At 43.0% G+C, this 21,943-nt stretch overlaps 1 protein-coding gene across 2 annotated transcripts in view; it reads right to left on the reverse strand.

Annotated features, from left to right (window-relative positions):
• The window catches only part of PRKCD (protein kinase C delta), a 232,912-nt gene that overhangs the window by 24,041 nt on the left and 186,928 nt on the right, over nucleotides 1-21,943 (reverse strand). The window contains exons 8-12 of one of the 2 annotated variants that reach the window (XM_030205956.1): nucleotides 18,964-19,049; nucleotides 16,924-17,053; nucleotides 13,932-14,032; nucleotides 8,921-9,029; nucleotides 5,231-5,361 (exon numbers count right to left, since the gene is read on the reverse strand). In XM_030205956.1, the coding sequence (XP_030061816.1) occupies nucleotides 5,231-5,361; nucleotides 8,921-9,029; nucleotides 13,932-14,032; nucleotides 16,924-17,053; nucleotides 18,964-19,049 (557 nt within the window). Of the gene's footprint in view, nucleotides 1-5,230; nucleotides 5,365-8,920; nucleotides 9,030-13,931; nucleotides 14,033-16,923; nucleotides 17,054-18,963; nucleotides 19,050-21,943 lie in introns of both variants that reach the window. The other variant, XM_030205955.1, reaches the window with a different exon arrangement.

Here is a 21,943-nt window from a genome sequence, read left to right on the forward strand (position 1 = left end):
TAACAAGAACTGGAGTAGAAGGGTTACGAGATGAAGGGGGAAATATACATTCTGATCAAAATTTTTTGGAAGAGGCCTTTAGGGGATTTTATAAAAAACTATACAAACCAGAAAAAACACAGAGCCCAGAGGAGGTAGACAACTACTTAGAGGAAATAGAACTTCCAGTGCTTCCAACAGAAGCGGACCAAGCTCTAGGCAGTCCTATCACATTGGAAGAGATAGAGCAGACGATTAAAGGATGGGTGCCTAATAAAGCACCAGGGCCCGATGGGTTCACTAACAAATTTTATAGGTGCTTTGGACAGATATTAGCACCCATCTTAACAAGAGTTTTCAACTCCATAAATGAGGTCACTGGCTTACCACCAACCTGGAACTTGGCGACTATAACAGTAATTCCAAAACCGGGCAAAGATCCTCTTGCATGTAGTTCGTACAGGCCTATCTCATTACTAGGGGTAGATTATAAGATATTTACTAAGATTTTAGCCACTAGACTGCAGAAATATCTCCCCACACTAATACATGAAGACCAAGCAGGCTTTGTGCAGAACCGCCAAACCTTTGATAACATAAGGAGAACTCTGCAGGTAATTCAAGGGGCACAGCTTACAAACTCCCCAATGTGTATACTTTCCCTGGATGCCGAAAAGGCCTTTGATCGTGTTAGCTGGCCCTTTCTTTTTGCAGCACTAAAGAAGGCGGGTATTGAAGGGAGGTTTGCGGAATGGCTAAAAACTATATATAGACACCCGAGGGCAGGGGTACGCGTTAATGGGATTATATCTCGACCATTCTCTCTCCACAGGGGCACCAGACAGGGCTGTGCACTGTCACCATTGCTGTTTGCTCTGGTTATGGAGCCCTTAGCAGCCAGAATCAGGGCAAACGACGGAATACGGGGTCTACGAGGAGGGGGGATTGAAACTAAAATACTTCTGTTTGCGGATGACATTTTACTGCTCCTCAAGGATCCCATATTAGCTTTTCCATTGATTGGCGAGGAAATACAAAATTACGGAGATGTATCAGGCTTTAAAATAAACTTTGACAAATCAGAGGCACTGGACATAAACATAAAAGATACACAATTAGATCAACTGAAGGCCCAATTTCCATACAGATGGGCACAGAAACAGGTCAAATATTTGGGGGTGAATATACCTCGAAATATAGAGGAAATTTACAAAAGTAATTTCCCGCCAAAAGCAATAGAACTGTTTCGGGAGTTGGAAAAATGGGAGGGCCTAACATTATCTTGGGTAGGAAGGATTAGCGCTATCAAAATGATGATTCTACCAAAACTTCTGTATCTATTTATGGCCTTACCAATTGATATTCCTGAAGATTTCTTTCGGGGTCTGCAAAGAAAAATATTTTCCTTTATCTGGAGGAAGAGACCACCCCGGGTTAGAAGGGAGGTGTTATGCCAATTAAAAGATAAGGGGGGGATGGGAGTTCCAGCATTCCGTGAATATTATCAGGCGGCCCATTTAAGAATCTTAGCGATCTGGATGCAAAATAAGGGAAAGATATGGGAACGCATTGAACAGAGTTGGCTGGAACCATTTCCACTTAGGGCTATACCTTGGCTACAAAAGCAACAACTGAAAAGGGTACTAAAAGACAGTCCTCCCCTGATTCGATGTCCACTGAATACATGGTACAAGATTAGGGAGAAATTCTTCTCGGAGAGGAAGTACTTTAAACATGCATTCCTTAGATTCACACCTCAGTTTGGACCGGGAGCAATTGATAAAACGTACGAGGAGTGGGAGGTCATGGGATTATGTACACTGGGTCAAATGTCCGAAGAGGGGCAGATTCCTTCTTTCCGGGTACTGCACCGGGAACATGGGCTCTCACCTCTCCAAGTGTTTCAATACTATCAGGTACGAGATTTTATCTGCCGGGACGCAGGGGAGGAGTTGAGCTTAGCTGAAACAATGCTAGAAAAGGGGATGGTGGGCGGAGGGGAACGAGGTTGTATCTCAAGGATATATAAGGCCCTGCTTGCCTGGTCCCAGCCAGTAGAATACTACACAAGAAAATGGGAATTGGCAATGGGTGCACCCCTTGAACCTAAACAATGGGCACAGGCCTTTAAATCTCTCCTGAGAGTATCAATTTCCAGTTCATTAATCGAAAACGGACATAAGATTCTATATAGTTGGTACTACACTCCCAGCCGCTTGGCAACCATATATCGTTCAGGTTCAGCTTTGTGTTGGCGGCAATGCGGAGAGGTAGGAGATATGTACCACATATGGTGGGCGTGTAATCAGGCACAAAAATATTGGGGAAAGATAGGGGATTTTATTAACCAGGTAACAGGGACACAATACCCAATGACACCATATACATGTCTACTACACCTCAAGCCGCCAGGATTCAAAAACCACATTCACAGGTTTGCTACACAGGTGTTTGCATCCGGAAAAATGGTCCTGGCGGCATGGTGGAAACAATCACACTTACCAGATCTGTCCGTGGTTATAAATAAATTAAGGTCCATTCAATTGATGTCTAAGCTTACAGCAATACGTACTGGGCAAATCGCCCAATATCATAAGATATGGGACTCGTATATCACATGGGCCTCCAAGCATATAGCGACAGTTCCGATACACACACAGACATAGGGTTGGGGGGGAAGGGGAGGGAAGGGGGGAAATAAGTTTATGGTTTATTAAGAGACAATAGCTGACGCTGTTAGATACTCTTTATTTTCAATGTTTCTGTACAATATGCAAAGTTATTACAACACAAAATGGTTCTGTATGTTATGAACATTGAAGTTGGTTGATATTGAAAAATGTATAAATAAACAATATAAAAAAAAAAAAAAATTTGCATAATTATTCCATTCTAAAATATGCACATTTTAAACGCTGCTTGGTATTCAAGAGTACTATATATGCACGCATTTACTGCTCATTCTGAAAGGTTTATGAGTCTTTTGGTCAGACTGGAAGACGGTTGGAGACAAGGTTCATCTATCACATTAAACACAGGTGAAACAACCTTATTTATTTATTTTTTTAACCATGTTTAAAATGGTTCATGGGTAATGCCGATGTGTAATTGTAGTTAGCGATTTTAGGTCAGTTCCCAACTGGATAGTTCCCACCCACCAATTCCCACCTGGACAATTTCCGATGTGCCAATTCCCACCACACCAGGAAGGACAATTCCCACCCATAACTTAAAAACAAAACAAATTACTAGGACAATTAATCTCCACAACCCCCTTTTACACATCCCTTTCCCCATCTAGACATGCAGTTCATTTGGGGGGGGGGGGGGGTAAAGCCCCCCCACACTCCCCCTACTGCACCCTGCCTACATCTAAATAAAAAAACAGATTTTAAATGCTCCTATGTAAGTAACTAAATAGATAGATAGATAGATAGACAGATAGATAGATAGATAAACTCTGAATTTTGCCCACAACACGTTCAAGGTGTCCCCATAATAACCAGTTTCTCAAAACTGAATAAACTTCCTTGAATGTGCAGCAGTGAGACGAGAGTCACAGGGCAGCTACCAAGCCAGGAAAGGGAAGCGCTGCGGGAGCTGCTGCTTGCTGTCTTTGCTCAGCTTGCTTGTGGCGGAGGGAAGACAGCGAGGAGAGGCGTGCAAGAGGGAGGGAGAGAGAGAGACACACAAGGGAAGGTAAACCACCTGCCAGTACCAAAAGAGCTGCGGAAGCTGTTGGAGCCGCTGCTTGCTCGTGGCGGCAGGGAGACAGCGAGGAGAAGTGCGCGACACATATCCAGCACGCACTGTGAAGACGCATGGGATGCACTATTGGGACACACCAACAGAGCGTCCACGACACCGTGACTTCATTGAAGGAAAAATTCAAGGGTAAAAAAATCCAAACAAACAAAAAAAAAAAACAAGAGGTTACCGGTGGGTGGTCCTGGTTAGGAATTATCCCCCTCAAGTGGAAATTGTCCGGGGGGGGGGAATCGTCCTAGATGGAAACTGTCTGGGGGGGGGGGGGGGTTGAATTGGTGGGTGGGAACTCGCATGTTGCATGGTGCACTTAGGCGTATCCATTTAAGCCTGCCATGACCTGGTGTAAATGGCTGCACCTAAATTTAGGCATACCAGTGCAGGTTTACATTAGTATTCTATAACAGAATTGGGGTGTGGATGCCATTATAGAATAGTACTCCCTGGACAGATCGGGGTGTCTAAATAGAGGTGCCTAATTATAGAATTGCCCCATTTTTCAACCCCTAGCATTATTGATTCCTACACCCCAACCCTTGCTGCTGGATGGGAGCCCACAGTAGCATCTTGGTGGCTCAGCCCTGTTTGCCACAGCCTGTGTCACAGAAGTGAAAGATGCAAAGGCTGAAAGTAGATTGATACCACCAAGAACTTAGTACATAAGAGTAGCCATACTGGGTCAGACCAATGGTCCATCTAGCCCAGTATCCTGTTTTCCAAACAGTGGCCAAGCCAGGTCACAAGTACCTGGCAGAAACCCAAAACATGGCAACACTCCATACTAGCAAAAATAACTTCCCCATTACTGTGTGGATTAACAGGAGCGCAAAACCCTAACTCCCACAATGTGACACACAACTATACCACCTAACAGGGTACAACAGAGGGTGATGAGAAGCAGATCTATTTGAACACTTAGGGGGGGGGGGGGTGCATTTTATATATGGCGCCAACAAAAACGTGCTTAGTGCTATTCTGTAAACCTCACCTAAAGTTAGGCGTGGTTTATAGAATACACGTAGCGCCCATACCAGAGATTAAAATTTAGGCATGGACATTTATGCCAACTAAAACCTGGTGTAAATGCACATACCTAACTTACGTGTGGATTGGGCATATTCTATAACAGTGCATGTAAATTTTAGGAACTCCCACAACCCGCCCACGGCCATGCCCCCTTGAGATCCACACGCTAGAATTTACATGCAGCACTTTTCAGAATGTGCTTAGAAAGTTGTGTGTGTAAATTTCTAATTAGTGCTGATAAATTGCTTGTTATTGACCAATCACCAGCGCCAATTGTCTTGTTAATCAGTTAAGATGCGCACGCAGATTTGACTGCACTGCCAAATTTGCATGCACAACTTTAGTCACCACATATAGAATTCCCTCCTTGGTGGGCCAGAGAACTTTTCTGCCCCTGGAATTTTGCCACCCTAGGGCACAGAACTCGCCCCAAGCTCTGCTCTTTGGGTTTGTCACGTACCTTTCCGAAGCTGCCCTTGCCAAGCACCTTGTGAAAGACAAAGTTTTCGACGGCGACCCGGCTGCTTATGCTATATATTCGAACAGGTGGTCTGGGTGTGCTTCCTTCCCACAGTTTACCATATTGATTGTCTGCTAAAAGGAATAATTACATTAATTTGTTTCCTGTTTGGATTAGAGAAGCCTTAGGGGTTAGTTATCAACATGGGCTACCATTAAAGATGTGTTAGTTTACCACACGTTGTGCAATTTTAGCACAGGGTCTCATTGCATAAAATGGGGGCCCTGTGTGAAACCAATGCAACTTGTGGTAAAATAACTCGTCTTAAAGGTAGCCCATGTTGATAAATTCCTTCCTTAATGACTTAAGAGACAGCTCTGATGCAGAACTTCAGGGCACACTGGGAGTGTCAGCGACATGGTCCCTTTTCGGGCTTTTAGGACACCTAAAGATATATATTATTCACATATGACTGAAAGAATTGTCCAGTTATAATAAAATCCATGGGCCCAATATTCAAGAAAAGCTAAGCACCTAAATATGTGCCCAATTTTCAGCCAAACTCATGAGGCTAAGTTTTCAGCTGAAAATTCATCTCAGTTTAGGAGCTTAAAAAGTTATGCTGATAGATTTAGCCATATTACTGGCAGGCCTAGTTTTCGAGTCTAGGACTGAAAATCAATGCTAAACTCCTAACTTCTTTTTCCTGTCCCAAATCTGCCCTGGCTGCCACCTATTTTTTATGCTCCTAAATTTAGGAGTTTAGTGAAATTTTGAGGGCAAATTTAGGCATTTAGCGGGAGATTCTATATATAGCGACTAAAAAAAAAAAAAACCAGTGCAGAAATCAGTGCCGACTAAGTGTATTCTTTAAACAGCGCCTATATTTATGCACGGTTTATAGAATACGCCTAAAACTATGTGCATCCATTTACACCAATGAAAATGTGGTGTAAATCCCAGCATATGGATTTAGGCGCACTAGGCCACATTCTATAACTACGCATGTAAATGTTGGAACACCCATGAAACATTCACTTCCCTGTCCATAACCATGCCCCTTTTTGCCTGCGCACGTTTGAAGTTTGGCGCACTTCGTTACAGAATACAGTTAGTGAATTCTGCATGTAAATTCTAATTAGTGCTCATTACTGCTCGTTAAATACTGTTATCAGGGCTCATTAGCTTCTTAAGGGCCCGCTTTCCTAAGCTGCGCTAGAGGCATGCTAGTGTTTTTAGCGTGCACTACATGCTAGAGCCACCCATAGGAATATATGAGTATCTCTAGTGGTTAACGCATGCTAATTTTTAGCACACGCTAAAAACGCTAGTGCACCTTAGTAAACAGGGCCCTAAGCTTGTTAAATTACGCATGTTGTTATAGAATCCATTTGGATTTCGGCGTGGATCTCTAGGCGCGCTATACAGAAACTTGGGGTTAGTCCCAGTAAATTTTCAGAGGTCAATTTTGGAGCATAACTCTCAAAATCAGAAGCATAAATCCTCTGAATATTGAGCCCCATATATATAAAATGCCAACAAGCTGCCCCTCCTTCTACCCATTGCAAGGCAAGTAAAAACCCTTCAGGCAGGCTCCAAAAGAGCCACTGCCACCAGCTCAGATTATAACTGTGCCTGGTTGTAGAAGGAACTAAATGATGGTATCTGATCAAACTACAGGCTGGATTCACTAAACATTTCTCCAATAGACACAAAATATATCCTCAGAGTTTCAGAACTGTATATAACAATTTAATATACAATTACTGGGGATTTCATCTTTGACCTCCACCAAGTCCCATTTAACTACAGCCCCTATGATATTCATGTTACTGATCATGAGTCTTCACTTTGCTTCCTTTGAAATGTAGAGCAGTGGGTCTCATCGACCAGTAGGCATTTAATTCTGTAAGCACCACTATCCGTCTATATACAAATTGTCTGTTATATTTTATTAAATCAATACTTGGGCAGTTACTCAATACATATTGTACAATATGGTGCTTTTATTTTGGTTAATTCTACCTCGTTTGTAATTCTCTTCATGATTTTTTAGTTACCACATGATATTATCAAAGTTGTTTCCTTATGTACCATTAAAATAATATATTCTTGTAGCTTTATGATGTATGTACTTAAATCAGAATGTGGGGTTTTTATCCCTTACTCATTTAATCATCTTTTCTTTGGAGAAGTTATCTTAGTCCCCTCTTAGAACACCAATATGAATCCTTGTATTATGATTTTTATTACTTTAATGATACATATGTTATATATAATCATTATCTACTAATTATGCTCCAATATGTTTTTGGATACTGTACATAATGAGATTATATACTCTTATGCCATTTATTTTAAGTCCATTTTCTCTGGCTATTATATATGTTTAGTTTTTTAATGTTTATATTCTTACTTCATTTTATATTTACATTATAACTGGTTACATTATACATTTAGTATTTTATTATTTGTTGGTTTTACATGTTCTTTTTTTTATATATTCTTTTAGACTCCTGAGGCAGGCCTGTGGCTGAAACACAGATCTGTGTCGAGTCTGTAATAAAACATTTTTTTTATTTGATCCAGCTGTCTCAGTCTCTTACGTTATTGGTCCATTTCCCACTTTTCTTCATACTCCCTTTATTCCGTGGGATTCTGTTGTCCATCCACCCAGGTGGATTTTCCTTTCTTGTTATAGTTATAGAGCAGTGGGTCCCAAACATGTCCTGGGTGGCCTTCGGCCAGTCAGGTTTTCAGGATAACTGCCAAAAATCTGCATAAGAGAAATCTGCATTTATCCCCTGATTCTATACAAGCCCGCCAAAACTTTTGTGTGCAAATTTGGGCATGCACCCAATTTAACTGAATATTGAGCTAATTAGTGCCAATAATAGGCTTAACAAGCAATTATTGGCACTAATTAGATTTGCGTGCAATCTGAAAAAGGGGTTTGGAAATGGGTGGGTCATGGGCGTAATGTGGGTGTTCCTAAAATTAACGTGTGTAGTTACAGAATTAGAGGGATACACGTCTAATTTAGGTGCGTACATTTGCACCTCATTTCAACTGCTGCAAATGGCCACGCTTAAAGTTAGGTGCGAGTCCACAGCGTAAGCGCTAATCTATAAACCGTGAACTTTTAAGCACGGTTTATAGAACAGTGCTTTTTTGGCGCCATATATAGAATCTAACCCATAAATGGAGGCAGCACATGAAATCTCTCATTAATACTCATTGTGATATCCTGAAAACACGACTGGCTGGGGTCCCTAAGGACACATTTGGGAACCACTGCCTTAGACTATTTGTTATTTCAGATAACTTTATGTGAGTTTAGAGCATCTGTATTTTTTTTGTTTAATATGCCTATGTTATTAAGCAATTAAGAATTATAAATACAAAACCAAGTAAAATTCAGCTTTTTTTCTTCATAATGTATGTCGGATGTAGCCACTCTCAGTAATGAAGTCAACGGCAAACACTGACTCCACCCCTGTGAGCTGCGGGGCAAAACAAATGCTCAAAACAAGAAATATCTTCGATGCGCAATGAGGTCGGTTCATGTATTTTACTGCCACTTATTTCTGGTACTTGTTTAAATAATGTCTAAATCTCTTTAGAGGGGCCCCAGGCACCTGAAATTGCTTGTCAGGTACTCAGCAGCAGTCGAAGAAAGCCAGCTCTCACCTGTTGTGTCTATGCCCAAAGCTCCAGACTTCTTGGAGTTAAAGTCCTGGTAAATCCCCACATTTAGGTCGTCGGTTGAACCTGAATCAGATTTTCTGGTTGATGATTTCTACGTGCAAACAAAACAGGTGAAATTAGTAAAACATGAAGCTATCCAGTAACGTTCCACGCATAGCAAAGCAGTTTTGCTTGGCAAGCCTGGTTGATAAGCATTAGCTGAGGCACTGCTTTCTTACACATTTAATAGTAATATGAAATCTCTCACCCCCATTACACTGTATCTCTAAAATCAGAGAGAAGGGAGAGACAGCAGTGAATGACACATAAAAAGGAACATTTTACCTACAACAATGAGATCAGAATTGAGGCATCCAGATGGGAAAGTGCTCCATTACAGCAGTATTTTACACAAGGCTCTACTGAACGTTTTTGTAAAATACCTATACAGCAGGGATTCTCAACCCAGTCCTGAGGATACATCTAGCCAGTCAGATTTTCAGGACACCCGCAATGAATATGCATGAGAGAGATTCACACACAATGGAGGCAGAGTATGCAAATTTACCTCATGCATATTAGGCTAGATTCTATATATGGCACCTTAAAAATCGGTGCAAAAAACCCCAAAACATACCCTTAGGCATATTCTATAAACTATGTCTAAAGTTAGGCACAGTTTATAGAATACGCCTAGAGCCTTTCCTCGCGACTAAATTTAGTTGCAGGCACTTACACCAAGTAAAACTGGGTGTAAATGCCTACGCCTAAGTTAGGCGCGAAGCTTGTGTATTCTGTAACAGCGTGCACAGCTTTTAGAAATGCCCACAACCTGCCCATTCCACGCCCATGGCCATGCCCCCTTTTCCCAATCTGCGTCTTAAAATGTACGCGCATCACTTCACAGAATACACTTAGAAAGCTGTGTGCGTAAATTCTAATTATTGCCAATTAGTGTCAATTACTTGTTAAGTGGCAATTATCAGCACTGATTGGCTTGTTAAGATAATTAAGTTGAGTGTGCTAATCAGAATACGACTTGATTTGTGTTTGCCACTCAAGTTGCACTATATACAATCTGGGGGATTGTGGTTACCTTGAAAGCCAGACTGGCTTGAGAACCCCTGCTATATGGACATGTAGGAGTAAATGCGTATTTGACTGCACAGAGTGGAAGCAGCCATTTCACAAGGACATACATGAAAGAAATGAGTGTCATGAAGCCAGTAGCTTCCAGATGGGCACTTCTACATAGAAATGACGATTTCATAACTTCCCTGTGAAAGTGGTACTGCTCCTGTGTGTAGCTGTCCCATTTTACAAAACTTAGACATGTTAAGTGCAGCCCATTAAACAGTGAGGCCACAATTTCTATTTTTCTTCATTTTGACAGCAGAAATAAACAATGACAGATTAAGGAGAATGACCTTTTAGAAAGTCTGTCTGTCTGTGCCTCTTAGCTGGTATAAAACCTAAAGGGGAAATTCACCCCGAGCTCTGCTCTTTGGGCTGTTGCTTTGTAAAATGGGGAATACGCAAGCCCAAACCACGGCCCCTTGAAGTCCCCGCAGAGTGTAGGGCTCCACATAAAAATATCAGTTTTCTAAAATCGTCATTTACACTTATAGGCAATCTACTTGTGTAAACATGGAGATGCTTTTAAAATAACCCTTTGTGTGTAACTCACTGTTATCTGCTTGGACTTAACAATTTGATTATAGCTTGTGCCAACCTCTGATACTGGACTGGCAAATAAAAATGCCTGACCCACAAAGCATTTGGGGATTATTCTATAAAATAACAATTACACGTGAATACACGCTTATATGATTACAGAACTGGTCTATATGTGCAAGAATGGTGAAAATCCACCTACGTCTGTGGTTCCCAAACCTGGTCCTTGAGGCACCCCAGCCAGTCAGGTTTTCAGGATATTCACAATGAATATTCACGAGAGAGATTTGATTGCAGTGGAAACACTGCATTCAAATCTCTCTCATGAATATCCTGAAAACCTGACTGGCTGGGGTGCCTCCAGGACCAGGTTTGGGAACCACTGACCCAAATCCTATTCTGTAAATACCCTCATATTTTACATAGCCTGTATTTTACAGGTAGGCATACGCATGAAAGGGACTTGCATGCATGCAACTCTGGCATTTGGGTGCAAGCACTTATGTCAGCTCTATGACTGCTGCAAGTGCTCGTCTCTAAATTATAGGGGCACATTTTGGGAGGAATTTCTATAAATGGTGCTCAAAAATTGGCACCAGAAAAAAAACGGCATTGACCGCTCTTCTATAAAGGCACTCGGCGCTTAGAGACGATTCCCATGCCTAAAGTAGCGCGATGGAATTTACGCCAGCTAAAACCTGGTGTAAATGCCAGCGCCCAACTCATTACTCAGCTCCAATTACTCCTTATCAGTATCCTTTATGTAATACTTAAAGGGTATTAAGTATTACATAAAGGATATTGATAAGGAGTAATTGGAGCTGGGTAGTGATAAGGACTGATTTATGAGAAACCCCCTCCATTTAACATGATACTAATACTGTTTAAAGTAGATAGCGCCCAACTCATGGCATTTCATCGTGTAAATGGCATGATTCTATAACAATGTGTGCAACTTTTTGGAATGCCCATGCCCCTCCCCTGGCTACACCCTTTTCAGTTGCATGCAACAGGGTTTGGGCATAGGGTGCTACAGAATAGCGTGCAAGAAGATGCATGCACAAATTAGTGCCGATTAAGTGCAATTATTTGTTAAGGCTCATTAATTCATAGCTTATTTTCCAATGTAGTTGCGCATGCATCTTGACACCATGCCTAAATTTCAGCCTGTTAAACTAGTATTCTATAGACATCTACTTTCCTTCATAAAATTGGAACCACATGGGTGCCTTTTAGGTGCCTACCTATAGGTGTATTGAACCCTCGTACTGCTCATTAATGTGCCGATGGAAAGACCCAACAATGGAGTAAAGTAGTCAACAGGACATGTCTAAACACTCCAGGGAGAAAGTAGTAGTTATATTCAGTTGATTTCATAAAATTAAGTTACTCAGAGTCACTTAATTTTATGAAATCAACTGAATGTAACTACTACCATCTCCCTGGAGTGTTCGGAAGCGTCTTGTTGACCACATTACTCCATTGTTGGACTTGTTGTGTGCGTAGTGGTCCTTGTTCTTCCACTTTGGTGATTGATACTTCTACCAATGGAAAGTCGAACAGAAGTATGAGGTGAAACCACAATGGAGAAATGTAGAATATTTTCCTGGAATAATAATGGAGACAGAGCTAATGGAGGCTACTTTTGGGATGCACATGATTACTTACAAAATACTAGCACTTTCGCAGTAAGTGTACGTTTACGCGTGTAAGTGCTAGCGAGAAACTAAGCGCTATTCCATGAGGGTGTGCGTTTGTGGCATGGTGTGTAAATGTAAAGAAGGGGCATTCACATGGGCGGGGATCTCACTTTCACGTGTAACTTACAGAATACTGTAAGTTACACACATCTTTGACACAGTTTTGTGCCCACAGTTACACCTGGTCAGTCTACCTGCAGATACGTAAATGTTAGGCACACTGATACCAGGCTACGTTGATGAATCTGGGTGCCCAGATACCATTACAGAATAGACTCTCACTATATAGTATCAGAATTGCCCCCCTAATGGCCAAATTATTAGTGAAGTACAGACAGACACAGAGGGCCAAGACAGAGAGATGGCTCCGAAAAGTAGGCTCATAAGGGCTCTCCTCTCTTGCCTCTCACAGCGGTCTCAGTGAGTGCTATCCTGGTGCACCTGTCACATGACTGATGGATAGTTCCTTTTAGGTAATTTCTCTCAGCAACCACTGGCTCTTATGTCTTGCAAAATGCCTGTGACAATGGTCCTCTTATCATAACTAAATTATTGTCTAGCTGTGATTTCTTTATAGGTTGAGGCAGCAAGGGAATAGCCAGGTGGGAGCCTGAGCCCATCCAGCTGTGGTGGATACCACTGGAACAGCTGATGGGCATTCCCAAGCCCCACCAGCTGAAGACATCCTCAGTCCGAACCCCCATAGTAATCAGCAGTTGCGCTCCCAGTTGCAGAAATTGGCATCTCATACACAATCAGCTCTCACATGAGAACTGAGTGTGGATGGAGTGCCAGCATCAGCGGCTGGAAGTGGGATCGCTGACTGACACGATGTTCAGACAGCCCGGGGATTCAGGCTAAGAATGTCTTCAGCTGGTGGGCCTTAGGGTTCCTCACCAGCCAAGGTAGGGTTACCATATGTCTGGTTTTACCCGGACATGTTCGGGCAACTGGGCAGGCTGGCGGGCCTAATGGTGTCCTATCCTAGTCCCCTCCCTTACTCTACTGCCCTGGTGGTCTAGTGACCTCTTCGGGGCAGGAAAGAGCCCCCTCTTTCCTGCCAGAGTGCTGCCCTGCCTTGCATACTGTTCCCCATGCTAACGGTCCCGGCGCCGATTCAAAACGGCCTTTGAGAGTTGAAGCGAGGCAGCCATTTTGAATTGGCATCGGGACCGTCAGCAAGGGGAACAGTATGCAGGCGCTCCAGGCAGGAAAGAGGGGGGTGTGATGGGGGTGGGGTGCGTGAAAGGGGGCAGGGCATGTGCCCTCTTTTTTTTGGGGGGGGGGGGGGGGACCAAATATGGTACCCTAAGCCAAGGTAGTCATTTTTTAAGTTTTGGGAATGGGAGGGGAGCAGAAGGAAAATGCCTTGTGCCAACCCATTCCAGCCATTGGCCCACTCAAAAGTCACCTTCTGGTACAGTGTGGAAGGACAGCTAACTAGGCCTTATGGCTCAAAGGTGGTGATCATCACAGCTGTGTCTGGCTTCCTTATTCCCAAGATTCAAATCTTCTTCCTGTCCAGTGGCTGTGGAAACAGGAGATTGTCAAGTGCTGCCTGTGCCTTCAGTGACTAAGACACAGGGTCCCACAGGCAGTTATGCCACAGCCTATCTAAAACCTGGTCCAGTTCATCTTACCTGGCTAACTTGATTCAAAGCTTCGGCGAGCAGCTTCTGGTTGATCCCACACAGATTTGCAACTTTAGTCTGACACCTGTGGTGCACATTCATTCCACATTCTGGAGATGCAAAAACAAAAGGAGCTGTGAAATCTGGCTTGGTCTGCAAGTCTTGGAAAAATTTAAATGACAAAAAAAAAAAGGCCTAAGAACACTGTGGGGCTCATTTTCAAAGCACTTAGATTTACAAAATTCCATAGGTTACTATCGGGCTCATTTTCGAAAGAGGACGTCCATCTTCCGACATAAATCAGAAGATGGACGTCCTCACAGGGATGTCCAAATCGGTATAATTGAAACCCGATTTTGGACGTCTCCAACTGCAGTCTGTCACAAGGATGTCCAAATTTCAAGGGGGCATGTTGGAGCCGTAGTGAAGGCGGGAATTGGATGTGCCTGATACTTGGACGTCTTTGACCCATAATCTAAAAAAGCAAGGATGTCCCTGACAAACACTTGGACGTTTTCACCCGGATGTGTGTTTTTTTATTTTTACGAATAAGGCACAAAAAAGTGACCGAAATGACCAAATGATCTCCGGAGGGAATCGGGGATGACCTCCCATTACTCCCCCAGTGGTCACTAACCCCCTTCCACCTTCAAAAAACATCTTTCAAAATATTTCATGCCAGCCTCAGATGTCATACTCAGGTCCATGACAGCGCATGCAGGTCCCGGGAGCAGTTTTAGTGGGTACTGCAGTGCACTTCAGACAGGTGGACCCAGGCCTATACCCTCCCTACCTGTTACATTTGGGGAGGAAACAGCGAGCCCTCCAAAACCCACCACAAACCCACTGTACCCACATCTAGGTGCCCCTTCACCCGTAAGAGTTATTGTAGTGGTGTACAGTTGTGGGTAGTGGGTTTTCGGGGGTTTTGGGGGGCTCAGCACACAAGGTAAGGGAGCTATGCACCTGGGAGCAATTTATGAAGTCCACTGCAGTGCCCCCTAGGGTGCCTGGTTGGTGTCCTGGCATGTCAGGGGGACCAGTGCACTACAAATGCTGGTCCCTCCCATGTCCAAATGACCTGCATTTGGACGTTTTTGACATGGACGTCTTTGGTTTCGAAAATCGCCAAAAGTCAAAGACGTCCATCTCTAGGGACGTCTAAATCCAAGGACGTCCTTGGTATTTTCAAAATGAAAGATGGACATCCATCTTGTTTCAAAAATATGGTTTTCCCCGCCCTTGGATTTGGACGTTTTACAAGGATGTCCAAATTGCAACTTGGACGTTTCTTTCGAAAATGCCCCTCCACATATCTTTGAAAATACGCCTCTGTGTGACGTCAAATTATAAGGTTATATTTAGGCCACTTTTCGATTACAGACAGCTTTGCTGCTGGGAATGGCCCACTGGCCACAGCTTCTCCCCTCTAGGAAAACAACTAATATCAAGACTCCACTGGGCATGCTTAGGGAGTCCCTTTCAGTGCAAAGCTGGAGGAAAGCTCAGGGAAATTACGTCTCTCTTGTTTTATATTTAAATATACATTATATTCAAAAAGAGGAAAACTGGGGCTGATCTGGGGACTTAGAGGCAATGTATATGGAAACCCTGAATTTCAGTCCCAAGCTTCCCTTTGAAAATCAGCTTGCATGTACAACCGTCAAATACACACAAAGCTACCAAGAGACCTGAATGTTAACCCCTAAAAGTAAAAGTGTGACTAATACTTGTATAAACCTTAAACAACTTAGGGCCCCGTTTACTAAGCAGAGTTATAGATGCGTTAACATTTTAAACACGCGTTAACCTTGTAAGTGCCTACAATACCCCTATAGGCGCCTACACGGTTAGTGTGAGCTAAGTGTAGGCGCGCTAAAAACATTAACGCACCTTAGCAAACAGGCCCTTAGGCATGTTCAATATATGGGTAAGCATACTTTTAATCCTGTTAGGGGAGCTGTTCTTAAGGGTCATTTTGATTCAGGGGGTGGATATTCAAAGCAATCTAAGCAGCCAGAAAGGTTAAATCGGTTACTAAGGACTAACTAGTCATATTCAGCAGCACTTAACCAGATAGCGCTACTGAAAACATCCAGTTAGCACCCAATGCAAAACCGGCTATTTTGGGGGTGTTCCAGGGTGGAGTCTGCACTTGGCCAGTTAAGTGCCAAAAGACTCTGCATAAATAGGACCACATAAAAGTCAGTCCTAACTTTAAGTGGTTCATCATAGCTAGTTAAGTATTGCGTATCGCACTTAACTAGCTTCTGTTTTCACTGGCTCCACATACCCGGAAATCCAATGTCGGCGCCCGGATATGACACGGCACTGAATTTACAAGGATAATGATGGCCACAGTCAACAAAATGCTGAGTGCTGCCGGCTAAATATCGGACCTAGGAATTTTAACAAGTCAGGAGGTGTAAATACAGGTGCATATTTTTCCTGGGATAAAAATACAAGGAGATGCAAAAAACGTAACCCCCTATTTTTTGCCATTTTCTCAGCAACTGCTTTGGATTTCAACAAAAAATTTTACATACTTATTTAGTCATCATACTTACATATTACTATTAAACATTTAAATTATCTTAAGCTATTTTGATGTTACTGACATTTTAGCGTTACTACCTAGCGATTTTTGCAAATTAAAAAAGTTCAAGCTAAAACACAGTAGAATAACATCATTCAAACGATACAACAAACAATGTGTCAGAATTTTGCAGTCACTGTGAAAAAGTGTTCACTCCCAGCTTTAACACAGGCCTTCAGTCACTTTGGGAAGTTCTTAACAGCCTTGTTGATCGATCCCTGTGGCAGGCTGCCCCAGATCATCTGCAGCGCTGCCTGGAGTTTGGCAATTGGAGCATGTGACAGGACTTCAAGACAAAAGTCTACATCACTGTGACGTCATTAACAGTAAGCTGATACCCCCCCATTTTTTTTTTAAATAACGGTAGTTTTACAAAGAAATCCAAAAACACAGAGAAGTCATTACCATCACACTTCAGCCCTTGCTTCATCAGTCCCCAGAGCAGACTCCCACAGTGGTCACAAAACGTTGGGCTCATGTAGTTGTAAATTTTAAATCTATGTGGCATGTCAATCTTGAAGCGCTCTTTCTGAAACTGAAATGCAGAAAATCAAAAATCAAAATGAGAAAAATCCTAAAATGTTACTACATTTGCAGATCACTGTATTTCAGAGAAGTTACCCATTTAACATAGTAAGTGCCGGCAGATAAAGTCTGCGCAACACATTCATTATCAATTCAAGATTTAAATCAACAATCAACGTGATATTATATACTTGAACAAGGTCTTTCTTTGGTGTTTCTGGGACATAGACCATCTGTCCTTATTTTCCAACTACTGGAGTTGTCGTCAAAGCCCACTCCAGTCTATCCAAATCCGTCTTGCCATTTGCGGGAGAAAGACTGTAAAAGTCTACCCAGCACTGTCCTCACATTTCAAGTTATTGGAGTTTCTGTTGAAGCTCTCTCCAGCCCATCCTAAACCGGATTGCTGTATGCAGGACTCAGACCGTACAACCAGCCCAGCACTGGCCTTAGTTGATGCAGCCAGAGTCACAAACTAAGCACTACTTGACAAGCAAACACATATGCAAGCCTTTAAGTTTTATTTTTTTATATCATTAATTTTCTAATTAGAGATCCTCTGTGCTACATAAGTATTGCCATATTGGGACAGACCAAAGGTCCATCAAGCCCAGCATCCTGTTTCCAACAGTGGCCAATCCAGGTCACACATACCTGGCAAAATCCCAAAAAAGTACAAAACATTTTATACTGCTTATCCCCATAAATAGTGGATTTTCCCCAAGTCCAATTTAATAATGGTCTATGGCCTTTTCCTTTAGGAAGCCGTCCAAACCTTTTTAAAACTCTGCTAAACTAACCGCCTTTACCACATTCTCTATCAACGAATTCCAGAGTTTAATTACACGTTGAGTGAAGAAACATTTTCTCAGATTCGTTTTAAATTTACTAGTTTGTAGCTTGATCGCATGTCCCCTAGTCCTAGTATTTTTTGAAAGTGTAAACGGATGCTTCACATCTACCCGTTCAACTCCACTCATTATTTTATAGACCTCTATCATATCTCCCCTCAGCTGTCTTTTCTCCAGACTGAAGAGCCCCAGCTGCTTTAGCCTTTCCTCATAGGGAAGTTGTCCCACCCCCCTTATCATTTTTGTCGCCCTTCTCTGCACCTTTTCTAATTCCACTATAACTTTTTTGAGATGCGGTGACTAGAATTGAACACAATATTCGAGGTGCGGTAGCACCATGGAGTGATACAAAGGCATTATAACATCCTCATTTTTGTTTTCCATTCATTTCCTAATAATACCTAATATTCTATTTGCTTTCTTAGCCGCAGCAAAATAGTAGTAGTAGCAACACACTGAGCAGAGGATTTCAACATATCATCAACGACGACACCTAGATCCCTTTCTAAGTGTCGTCGTTGTTCATCTCATGCCTTTTTGAATTCCGCCACAGTTTTTTTCCCCACCACTTCCCTCAGGAGGGCATTACAGGCATCAACCACCCTCTCCATGAAAAAGAATTTTCTGACATTACTCCTGATTCTACCACCCAAAACCTCAATTCATGTCCCAATTTAGATTTAGAATTCTATTTAGAAGTCCATTAAGCCTCAATCAATTTCTTAGCATGACTGATTAGCTTTCGAAGGTTTCCCTTCTTCGTCAGATCGGAAATAAGGGCAACCTTCGAAAGCTAATCAAGAAACGTATTAAGTTATGTCCAATAAAAAAGGTATCATCTTATTTTTTTTTCCATGTTTTATTTTGTTTGATTTCTATTGATAACCTTTAAGAGTGGACTAACACAGCTACCACACCTCTCCACTTAGCATGATTGAAATAGTGGGAGAAGTATTTTCAAAGGGTCCAATATTTAAAAGGACTTATCCGGGTAGCAGCACCTCCTACCAAGGAAGTTCTGCTGACTGGAGCAGTCCGAAATGTTAAGTGGTATTTACTGTTCCCTTACCAAAGTCTCTCTGCTGTTGGCAGCTGTACCGGTACATCTCCCAATGATTTTGTCAATACACTTCTTGTGAATAGCAGCATTGCATTCTTCAAATGAGAAAATCAAAAAGAATTTCAGAGAAAAAAAGAAGAAAACAAACACAAAACTATGTCTCCCCCCCCCCCCCCCCACACACACAAAAGAAGAACTTGCATCACGTAGGGTCCAGGGGCTGCTGAAACGAGTCTATTTGGGTTTTTTTTAAATCTATTGAGTGTTTTTCTGCTTTGAAAGGAGAGAGGGGGGCTTGTAGCATGGGAAACCCTGACAGGCATATTAGTTCCAACCGCCTGCAGTAGATTTTCTAGGGACAAAGAGGAAACTAGAGGGCGCTCTCCAGCAGTTCATGTCTGACAGGCACTCGGGAGTTGGCAGATCTGTGGTCTGCATATGTGGCTTAAGCCCACACATGGCTTTTTGTGGTGTGTGCTAAGCTAACTTCTAGATAGGAACTCCACGGCCTGAGGTATGCGACTGCTGCAGGAATGGCACACAGTGCTAGCAGTACAAAGCCATGAACTGAAAGTAAAAGAGTCAGAGTGCAAACAGCAAAACCACAGACCCTGTGGAGAAACTAGCTTTAGGATTAAGATGACAAGTAGCAGCTCATGGATAGTGACTAGGCATTATTTTTTTTAATTCAATTGATCACTAGCTACCAATTTTTTTTTTTTTACAGTGCCAGAACAGTCTGATCTGTACTCCTGCACAGTCTGCTTTAACTCACAGCTAAATCACCCCCTGAATCCTACCATATACCTCGATACATTGGGAAACGGCTCCCCATACCCATTCCAGGTACCTGAAGACATGTCAGGCAGGATGGTATGCTCCCACCAGTGTTATGCCACTACTAAATCTTCATGCCATCCTCTAACATTTCCTGTTGACTGCATGAAGCCCAAAGACCCCAGTACCCGTGGCTGAGTAAAGATATGAGCAGTTCTGTTCTAATTAATACTCAGGGCTGGATGCACTAATCTCCACGGAAGAGCCCTTCCCTTACCGATCCCTTAGCGAATCGGTAAGGGAAAGGCATGCGTGAAGGAAATCACATGCAAATGAGCTGCTCGCTGTTAGCTCATTTGCACGCGATTTCCTTGGAAGCCAGTCGGCAAGCTGGACATGCGCAGAGCAGCCAATCGTTATGCTGGCTGCTCTGCGCATGCCAAAGACAACTTCATGTAAAAAAAAAAAAAAAGAGCACTGGACTTTTTTTTTTTTTCTACATATTTTTTTGATGGGCGTCCTTCTTGGACATGTTTTTCTTACGACCACCGCCGGAGAGAATTGGGACGTGCAAGGACGTCCAAATCAAACTATTTGGACGTCCCTTTCATTTAAGCCCCTCCTCCAGGTCTCTCTCAGCCAATCACAGCATGTTTAGCTGTCACTGGTATCAGCTAAACGCGCTGTGATTGGCTGAGAGAGACCTGGAGGAGGGGCATAATCGAAAGGGACGTCCAAATAGTTTGATTTGGATGTCCTTGCATGTCCCGATCCCCGATTCAAATTAAAAAGCGTTGACAGGCTGATTATGCTGAGCCCGAGCTCCTCAAGCCCTCATTACCGGTTCAGCAAACCCCTCTTCTTTCAACAGCACCAACTTGCTTTTGCAATAAATAGCTTGTCCATGCCTGATTGGTCGTCTGCCCTGGCACCCATCCCACCAGAATACTAGACTGTCGTCCTTCTCAGACGTGTTTTGCTCAGCCCTGCAAGAATTTTCTGGGGAGGTTTGAGCAGGAAAATAGCCAAAAAAAAAAAAAGACAGCTGTAAGGTTTGTACGGTTTTTTTTCTTCCGATTCCCTCACAGCAGCCCCAACAAGAGGTGCAGACCTCCCATTAAGTTTTCCACGGTAAGCGGATCAGAAAACGGTAGTACATCGCATTACTACTACTACTACTACTATTTAGCATTTCTATAGCGCTACAAGGCATACGCAGCGCTGTACAAACATAGAAGAAAGACAGTCCCTGCTCAAAGAGCTTACAATCTAATAGACAAAAAATAAATAAAGTAAGCAAATCAAATCAATTAATGTGAACGGCCAGAGAGGAGGGTAGGTGGAGGCGAGTGGTTACAAGTGGTTACGAGTCAAAAGCAATGTTAAAGAGGTGGGTTTTCAGTCTAGATTTAAAGGTGGCCAAGGATGGGGCAAGACGTAGGGGCTCAGGAAGTTTATTCCAGGCGTAGGGTGCAGCGAGACAGAAGGCGCGAAGTCTGGAGTTGGCAGTAGTGGAGAAGGGAACAGATAAGAAGGATTTATCCATGGAGCGGAGTGCACGGGAAGGGGTGTAGGGAAGGACGAGTGTGGAGAGATACTGGGGAGCAGCAGAGTGAGTACATTTATAGGTTAGTAGAAGAAGTTTGAACAGGATGCGAAAACGGATAGGGAGCCAGTGAAGGGTCTTGAGGAGAGGGGTAGTATGAGTAAAGCGACCCTGGCGGAAGATGAGACGGGCAGCAGAGTTTTGAACTGACTGGAGAGGGGAGAGGTGACTAAGTGGGAGGCCAGCAAGAAGCAGATTGCAGTAGTCTAAACGAGAGGTGACAAGGGTGTGGATGAGGGTTTTGGTAGAGTGCTCGGAAAGAAAGGGGCGGATTTTACGGATGTTGTAAAGAAAGAAACGACAGGTCTTGGCGGTCTGCTGGATATGAGCAGAGAAGGAGAGAGAAGAGTCAAAGATGACCCCAAGGTTTCGAGCTGAGGAGACAGGGAGAATGAGAGAGCCATCAACAGAAATAGAAAACGGGGGGAGCGGGGAGGTGGGTTTGGGGGGGAAAATGAGAAGCTCGGTTTTGGTCATATTTAATTTCAGGTGGCGTTGAGACATCCAGGCAGCAATGTCAGACAAGCACGCTGAAACTTTGGTTTGGATGCAAGGTGAGATATCAGGGGTAGAAAGGTAGATTTGGGAGTCATCAGCATAGAGGTG

This window comes from Microcaecilia unicolor, chromosome 6, assembly GCF_901765095.1.
Source record: "Microcaecilia unicolor chromosome 6, aMicUni1.1, whole genome shotgun sequence".
Classification (NCBI taxonomy): domain Eukaryota; kingdom Metazoa; phylum Chordata; class Amphibia; order Gymnophiona; family Siphonopidae; genus Microcaecilia; species Microcaecilia unicolor.